Source organism: Arachis ipaensis, chromosome B08 (genome assembly GCF_000816755.2).
Source record: "Arachis ipaensis cultivar K30076 chromosome B08, Araip1.1, whole genome shotgun sequence".
In the NCBI taxonomy this organism is placed as follows: domain Eukaryota; kingdom Viridiplantae; phylum Streptophyta; class Magnoliopsida; order Fabales; family Fabaceae; genus Arachis; species Arachis ipaensis.
Window position 1 is genome coordinate 91624934 of NC_029792.2, and position 9476 is coordinate 91634409.

At 31.2% G+C, this 9476-nt stretch overlaps 1 protein-coding gene across 1 annotated transcript; it reads left to right on the plus strand.

Moving 5' to 3' along the window:
- On the plus strand, positions 224-1026 carry LOC107611239. The gene is made up of 3 exons (XM_016313191.1): positions 224-231; positions 392-472; positions 504-1026. The coding sequence occupies exons 1-3, from the start codon at positions 224-226 to the stop codon at positions 1024-1026; spliced, it is 612 nt and encodes a 203-aa protein (XP_016168677.1).

The following is a 9476-nucleotide window of genomic DNA, read 5'->3' on the forward strand; positions in this document are numbered from 1 at the left end:
TAAATTTTATACTTTGTTTACGAGGAGTTACCTGACAACCAGGAGATTCGTACTCAAGGATAAAATTTATATATATGTATTTGATACATGGAATGAATTAATTTTTACTTGAACCTAGACAACCTAGGGGTATAAAATATAATTCAATTAAATAATAACCTGACAACCAGGTAATTATTTGGGATTAAAATTGTATGTGATACATTTAATCATCTGTTTAAAAATGTATGAGTAATGACTTGACAACCAAGATACCCATTCATGATTTTAAATATTTTTTTAACACTTAATTTAAGAAATAAAGATTTCTTAATTTTCTATAATAATAATTATTGTAGAAAGTGTTATTTGTATGTGTGAATACGTACTTATATTTGTTTTTTCCTTTTAGATTCATGAATAATATGTCTGCTCTATCACTGCGTGGCATACTTGAAAATAACAAATTGGCTGGAGCCAATTATGATGATTGGTATCGCAATTTGAAATTGTTCTCATGAAAGGCTAATTGATATAATCGATAAGCCTGCTGTAACGGCCCCAGTTCCTAAAGAGGATGGAAGTATTGATAATGAGGCAACCAAGGCTTATGAGAAGTACTTGGAAAATTGTCTTACTGCCAAATGCATCATTCTAGCAACCATGGGTTCTGATCTTCAGAGGCAACATCAGGATATGGATCCACCAACTATTGTTGAACATCTTAAGAAGATGTATGGTGCACAAAGTAATACGGCCCGATATCAATTGTCCAAAACTTTGTTTAGATCCACACTTGATGTGGACTCTCCTGTTGGACCCCATGTTCTTAAGATGATTGATCTTATTGAACAACTTGAGAAGTTGGGATGCAAATTGGGCAAAGAACTTTCACAAGATTTGATCTTGCAATCTCTTCTAGAAAATTTTTTACAATTCATTGTTAGCTTTAATATAATTAAAGTAAGCTATGATCTTCATGAAATGCTCAACATGCTAATTGATTATGAGAATCAAATTTCATCTGAGAAAAAAGAAAGGAGTTGATATGGTAGTTGGCAGCTCTTCTAAGAAGAAAGGAAAGTGGAAAGCAAAAGGAAATGGAAAGAATAATTTTAAAAGAGAACACATGGCACCTAAGGGTGGTGAGACCAAACCCAAGGACAAACAAGAAAAGGTTGACAAAAATGATTCTGAATGCTTTTATTGTAAAGGCAAAGGTCATTGGAAAAGAAACTACAAGGAGTACCTTGCTTCTTTGAAAACCAAAGAGAAAGGTAAGACATGCTTGAAAACAGTTTTCATGATTTCTTTAGCTACTATTAATTCTTCTATATGGGTATTAGATACCGGAAGTTCTCATAATATTTGCAATTCGTTGCAGGGACTACGAGTAAGTAGATGACTGAAGAAGGGAGAAACTTACGTTTAAGTCGGGAACAGAGCAAATGTTGCTGCTGTAGCTATAGGATCTATTTCTTTAGCAATGCCTACGGGCAAGACATTAATATTGGAGAATTGTCATTATGTTCCTAATTTTGTTGCAAATGTTATTTTTGTTTCTATGTTGGACAAACGTGGTTTTTATTTTAATATTAAAAATGGCATTTGTTCTACTTATTATGGTGATGACTTATACATAAATGGCTATCTCCAATATGACATTTATATTCTTCCCGATTTAAATGGTAATTCTGTCATGCATGTTTCTACTCTCAAAAGAGAGAGGAATAATCAAGTAAATGAATCATATCTTTGGCATTGTAGACTTGGTCAAATAGGAGAAAAAAAGGATTTCTAAGTTACATAAAGAAGGTTACCTTAACAAATATGATTATGAATCATATGTAACTTGTGAATCCTGTCTCAAAGGAAAAATGACCAAAACTCCATTTATGGGACATGGACAAAGGGCTACAGAATTATTGGGACTAATACATACAGATGTTTGTGGACCAATGAAAATTCAAGTCAAAGGAGGATATTCCTATTTTATCACTTTCACTGATGATGTGTCTAGATATGGCTTTGTGTATCTTATGAAACACAAATCTGAGTCATTTGAAATGTTCAAAATTTTTCGCAGTGAAGTTGAAAATCAAACAGGTAAAAGCATTAAGGTGCTTAGATCTGATAGAGGAAGAGAATATATAAATGATAATTTTCTTGAGTACTTAAAGAAAAATGGGATTCTTTCTCAATGGACACCTCCTGGTACTCCACAACACAATGATGTTTCAGAGAGGAGGAATCGAACTTTATTAGATATGGTTCGATCCATGATGGGTTTTACTGATCTTCCATTGAATTTATGGGGCTATACTTTAGAAACAACAGCATATTTGCTAAATAAAGTATCCACTAAAGCAGTTTCTTCAACACCATATGAGATATGGAAAGGATGAAAACCAAATCTCAAGCACATTAGAGTCTGGAGATGTCCAGCATATGTTAAGAAATTGTAAAGTAATAAACTTGATGCTAGGTCCGATAAATGTAGATTCATTGGTTACCCTAAAGAAATAATGGGTTATTATTTCTATCACCCTTCTGATCACAAAGTGTTTGTGGCAAGAGGTGGAACCTTTTTAGAAAAGGAATTTCTTTTTGAAGGAAGACAAGGTGAAGAAATAGAACTTGATGAAGTTCAAGAAACCAATGAAATAGTACAAGCTCAAGAATATGAAATTCAAGTTGAGCAACCAACTTTGGATGTACTCAAACTAACACCAAATTTATCATCTTCAAGAGTTGAGGATAACGAATCAATAGTAGTTCAAAGAGAGATTAATGAACCAATCCTTGAACTATCTTTGGAACTGGTTCAACAACCTCCAAATTTGGTACAAGAACTACTTCTTCGACGGTCCACAAGAGAACATCATCCACCACTAAGGCTAAACCTAATGGTGCAAGATGATGTAGAAAATGGGATCGATTATGATGATAATGATCATAAGACTTATGAAGAGGCAATGCAAAGCTCCAAAAGTCTAAAATGGCAGAGTGCCATGGAATCCGAAATAGAGTCTATGAGGATCAACAATGTTTGGACTTTGGTTGAACCCTCAAAAGACATAAAACCTTGGTTGCAAATGGGTTTACAAAAAAAAAGATTGGAGTAGATGGTAAGGTAGAGACCTATAAAGCCCATCTAATTGCCAAGGGATACCGTCAAAAGGAGGGAATAGATTATGAAGAAACATTTTCTCCTGTGGCAATGCTCAAATCTATTCGGATTCTACTTGCTATAGCAGCATACTATGATTATGAAATATGGCAAATGAATGTGAAAACAGCTTTTCTTAATGGAGAACTCAAAGAGGAAGTGTACATGACACAAACTGAAGGTTTCACACTTCAGTCTGATCATAGTAAAGTTTGTAAGCTGCAACGCGCCATTTATGGGCTAAAGCAAGCTTCTAGAAGTTGGAACATTTACTTTAATAAGACAATCGAAAAGTTCGATTTTATCCAGTGTGAAGAGGATCCTTGCATATACAAAAAGTTTAGTGGGAGGACAGTCATTTTCTTAGTACTCTATGTTGATGACATATTACTAATAGGAAATGATGTACCAGCATTGCAAAATACCAAAATTTGGCTATCTCAACAATTCTTCATGAAAGATTTGGGAGAAGCAGCCTATATTCTAGGAATAAAGATCTATAGAGATAGATCTAAAAGGTTGCTCGGACTCTCACAATCTACGTACATTGATACCATATTGAAAAGGTATAACATGAAAAACTCCAAAAAGGGCTATTTACCAATAGGCACTGGAATTACTCTCAGTAGAAAGGATTGTCCTAAAACTTCTGAAGAGAGAGTACGCATGAGTAGAATATCATATGCTAGTGCAATGGGAGCTATCATGTATACCATGACATGTACACGTCCTGATGTCGCATATGCGCTAGGAGTAGCCAGTCGATATTAGGCAAATCCTAGTGAGGAACATTGGAAGGTGGTTAAATCCATTCTTAAATATTTAAGAAGAACCAAAGACCAATTCCTCATCTATGGAGATTCTGAGCTTATACCAAAAGGGTTCACTGACGCAAGTTTTGCCTCAGAAAAAGTTGATAGCAAATCTACTTCAGGTTATGTTTTCACTTTAAACGGTGGTGCAGTGAGTTGGAAAAGTTCCAAACAAGCTACTGTGGCTGATTCAACAACTGAAGTTGAGTACATAGCAGCAAGTGAGGCTGCTAAAGAAGTTGTCTGGATGAAGAAGTTCATAAACGAGCTTGTGTGGTGCCTTCAATTAAAGAACCACTTCCATTACTGTGCGACAATAATGGAGCCATTGCACAAGCAAAAGAGCCAAGATCACATCAAAAATCTAAGCATATCTTGAGAAGGTATCATTTGATAAGAGAGATCGTTGAACGTGGAGACGTTGAAATTCAAAAGGTTGCTGGGAAGGATAATGCAGCAGACCCATTCACTAAGGCACTTGGATCAAAAGAGTTTGATAAGCACATGTGGGAATTGGGATTGAAATATATGACTGATTGACTCTAGTGCAAGTGGAAGATTTTGTTGGAAATACATGTATGCCCTAGATCCAATCAGTCATTGGCTCTAGTGCAAGTGGGAGATTGTTGGAGATAAGTGTGTATGTCCAACAAAATACTATTGTGAATTATTATTATTATTATTTCTTTTTATAAGAATAAACTTTTATAATTTATGATAGTGTCCTTAATTAAAATTAGAAACGAATAATTACGATAGGGATCGTAATAATGAGATTTACGTTTTTTGAGTACTTTTAATTTAAATTGTTCTTAATCGTAGAATCACTAAAAATGGGACATTAGTGATTCGGATAGATTAATAGTCTTCATTGGATGAAGATTAATAGATCTCATTTATTAAATTATATATATAAATGGTATATATAGAGATATAACCATTGAACTAACTCACTCTAAGAATTTCTAATGGTTATAGTTACCGTATATTTGTCAATAGGATATTCTTATGATGAACATAATATTAGAATTTTCCTTTGACCTGCGACTATCATAGTAATTGACAATGTATTTGTTATACTTTGATTCCGGACACCTAACACCCTACGGTGTTAGTTGAATGGACATTGGGTATGATTTAAATACTTGTAGGATTAATGATTAGTCAAAATGGAATCTATCAACTATGGTAATGAGTTTGAGCTCTACGATTATAATGAATGAAATAAACAATGCCTTGGCCAAGGGGTTTGAATGAATTAAGAAATGAGTTTCTTAAGTCATTCATAATTCATTATAATAATGGTTACAAGTTAGAGTTTGACAATCAAACCGTACTCTAAAAGTTAGCAAAGAGCTGAAAAGATGGAAGGAGTTGTATTTTTTTTGTTCATCTTGGGTTCTTAGCAAAAATATTATTACTTCATACTATCGGGTCGTCAAGGAGCGTTGCTAGACGCCAACCTTGATTAGTAAATTTAGTATGACTAATTTACTACCCTCTTAGTATTGAACCTATGGAGTCACACACTAACGAGTGTTCTAATCCTTGGTAAATAATCATTTAATTATTATTTTGATTAGATCAAATAAATAATTATATTAATTCAAATGGAATATTATTATATTCTTTGCTAGCACCATGAATATAATAATATGATAATTGAGAATATTAAATAATTAATTATTTATTCTATGATGAGTTTTAAATATGGATAAGATCCCAACTGATTCTGTTTCAAATTAAGTTGTAATTTGATTCACAAATCAGTCATCAATCTCATACTATATATATGTGTATATGATAAAAGAAAGAACACAGAAGTTTTTTTTTTACCTCCACATACACAAATATTCTAATTCTTAGTGAAGAATTGATGGTGCAAGGAGTTGCAAGAAATTTCTCAGTTAAATCCATTGGTCAAGGAGTTGACAACAAGGATCAGTCTCGGTGTGGATACACATATTACCTTCGTACTATCGAAGAAGAAAGTTTTCATTCACTAGGGTACTCAGGTATTGGCATCTAACCCATCTTATTTCAATAAAGTTTTAAGCACAAAATAGATCAATAGGATTACTTTATTACTTCCGCTGCGTGTTATGAACACTTGTAATCCTACACATTCATATGTTTTATGTACAATTTTGTATCATTTAAATCTGAAACTCCTATTCAAAATTATTTATATTATTCCACTCATATTTTTTGGTGTTCTCACTACAAGAAAAATTATTTTTAGCGGCCATTTATTTTGCTTTTAGCAGTAATAAAAATAACCACTAATACATTTACCGACAATTAGACATTAACCGTCTTATACTTTATCGCTAAAAGGTATTAGTAGCATTTATAATATTTACCGGTAAATACCTTTTTAATGGCCACAAAAAGTATATAACTTTTAGCGGCCATTTTCTTGACAATTTATATGGCCACCGAAAATAATTCTAAAATTGTAATGTTATTCACTTTTAATGGCCATTACTTTTTTTTCTAGAATCTCAATTGAATTTATACATACATATAAAAAAATGGCTTACAAACTCCTATCATTAGTATTATTGTCAATGTTATTAATAAATTATTTAAGTCACAGGTTAGATATCATTTTAATATCCTCACTAATAGCCAGTTGTGACTGTGATAAATAATAATTTTATGATTTATTTTGTATTAAATTTGGTGGATTTTATCAACTTTTTTTATATTTATTCATTGAAATATGATGGCTTTATGAATTCTTCCTAATTTGTGTTTAAGAGTGAAAATATATTTTTTAAACTCTTAAATTGCTAAATTTAATTCACTTTAATTCTATTCGATCCCTTGATGTGTTTGTTAAGTAATTTCAAGCTTAAAAGGCAAAGATTGGATTGAAGAAATGAAGAAAAAGCATGTAAAAGTGGAGAATTCATGAAGTTTTGGAAATCTGCCCAGTTGCGCATACGCGTGATCTTGCCCATACGCGTGACCAGAGATTTCGTCAAGCGACACGTACGCGTGACCTTGCGTGTACGCGTGACATGTAGCGTGTGACTTCATAAGAATTACACGTGTCAGCAATTTTTGGACCCTTCTTGGGCCTAAATCAAGCTAATTTTAAAGGGAGAAAGACCAAAAATTGAGGGGGAATAGGAGGCAACCAAGCATACACATAAGGGGAGTTAATTTTAGCTAGTTTTTGTTCTTAGGTTTCTAGAGAGAGAAACTCTTCCTTTTTTCTAGGGTTTAGTACAATTTGATTATAATTTGTCTCAATTACTCTTTTGGATCTTGTTAGATTTTTATTTTGTTGCTTGAATTGTAGTTCCTCTTCTCTAAGTTTGCTAGTAGTCTTGTGATTCAAGTTACCTTAGTTTATGATGTTGCATTTTGTTAACTTTGGTTCCTAATGAATGCATTGAGATTTTTATGTTTTATATGTGTTATTTGATTTACTATTGTTGATAATTGATAGTGGATATCATTAATTTGGATTTATTTCTCAATTTTATAATGACTTCTATTAGTACTTATAAGGTGTTTGTGAAAATGCAACTTAGACTTATGGAGTAAATTTCCATTCTTGACTTTGGGGTTGAGTAATTGAAAACTCTTGAATTGTCAAATTCTATTATTGTTTGATAATTGAAGGTTGCTAGTTGGCTTGAATTCCACCAAAATTAATCTTTCACTAAGATTTGATTAGGACTTGTGGATTATAGTCAATTGTACTCACTTGACTTTCTTTCAATTGTTAGAGGATAACTAAGTGAGAGCAATAGACAATTTTTATCACAATTGATGATGATAATAAGGATAGAAATTCTAATTCTCACCCCTAACTAAGGTTTTTATATTGATTGATTGTTAATCATCTTTGTTAGTTTTGATTTCCTAATTCTCTCACTTCAATTTCATATCTCTTAACCATATATGCTTTTAGTTGTTGTTATCTTTTATTACATGCTTGTTAGTTATTAATTGTTGATTGATAACTTTAGTTGCTTTAATTTAGTTGTTAGTCATTCATTGTCTTTAATTTTTAGTCATTTTATTTTTTCCGCACTCAACTTAAAAATCCTCAAAAATTTTTAATTAGTGATGTGCTTTTTATGGCAATTCTTAGGAAAAATGACCCAGAATTCCCCTCCCAGTTATTGATTTAATTGTTGTAACGTTGTTCTAAACTTTAACTTGAGGTCAATTGTCAATTTAGGCTACTTGCGACATTGATTACTTTTGTAAAAATTTTAAACTGACAATTTTTTTTCGTCAGACTATAGCATAACAGATTCATTAGTTAGAGTGTTATAGGATCAGAATGGAAGAGTTAAATTCAAATCCATGAACTCTATTGCTATAGTAGGGCTAATGATAGACTATTACAAGGGAATGAATAATTAAAAACTATTATTTTTATCTATAATAACATTATGGGAATATAAATCTTTTAAAATTACGTTGATCTTGATTTTATAAATTATGGCATAAAAAATTTATAGTATTAAACTACTTTTACAAAAAGATTGTAAGGAACAAAAGTCTCCGTCGGTTAAGAAGACCAGGGTCTCTGTAGATAAAAAAAATTAAATAATAAATTTTTTAGTTATTATTTTTATACAAAAGAGTTTAATTTTTTACTAATAATTAATTTTAACATTCGATGTCTAAAACTTGAAAGACTTTAACGTGTATACTTTTATATTTAATTAGGTATTAAGTCTGTTGCACAAATAGACATAATTAATTTTTATGCTTGCTATCTAAAAGTAATATTTTTTTATATATAAAAAACTATAATTAGATATTAGCATAAAAAATATTTATATTAATAATTATAAAATTAACTCAAATTTATTTTTTTTAAACAATTGAATCTTGATTCTAACTTTTAATCACAACATTAATATTTTCTCAGAGGGATTATTTAGTTTTTCAGCAACAAAATTATAAGAATATTATTTTAAAGGACCTTTAATACTAAAATTATTAAAAAAAACTAAATTTTTTTATAATATTTAAGAAAAAGAACCAAATTTTTTTATAAAGAGATAAATATATTCTTAACTATTTTTTTATTTAATTTAGATAAACTTAAAACTTAAGTTAACCTGATTATAGCTTGATTTCCTCCTTCTCAACCATGGATGAAAATCGACGCCAATCGTACGGTCACAGATTCCGCCGCGGCAACATGTGGTGTATATGTTCATGATCACGGTGTGAAAATCATTGTTCTATTTGGAATGCAGATATCTCATAACCTTGACATACCAAGTTCATGGGTGAAGTAGATCACTGGTTCAAGCAATTCAAAGTCTTCGCCAATCCATTGGAGAAGTGCAAAAAATTCATTGGTATAGAGAATCAAACTTCAATCAGATAGTTCAGCAGACTTCATAATAAAGAGGCTATATGTTGATCATAAAAATAAAAATAAATAAATAATTAATAAAAATTACTAAAATTTTAAGAAAAATAAAATTTATCAACATAGAGATTATAAAAAATAAATAAATAATAATTAAAGA

Coding starts and splice junctions, on each gene's coding strand:
- LOC107611239 (XM_016313191.1), top strand. Junction 473..503: donor GGAGCCAATTATGATGATTG/GTATCGCAATTT, acceptor TTCTCATGAAAG/GCTAATTGATATAATCGATA.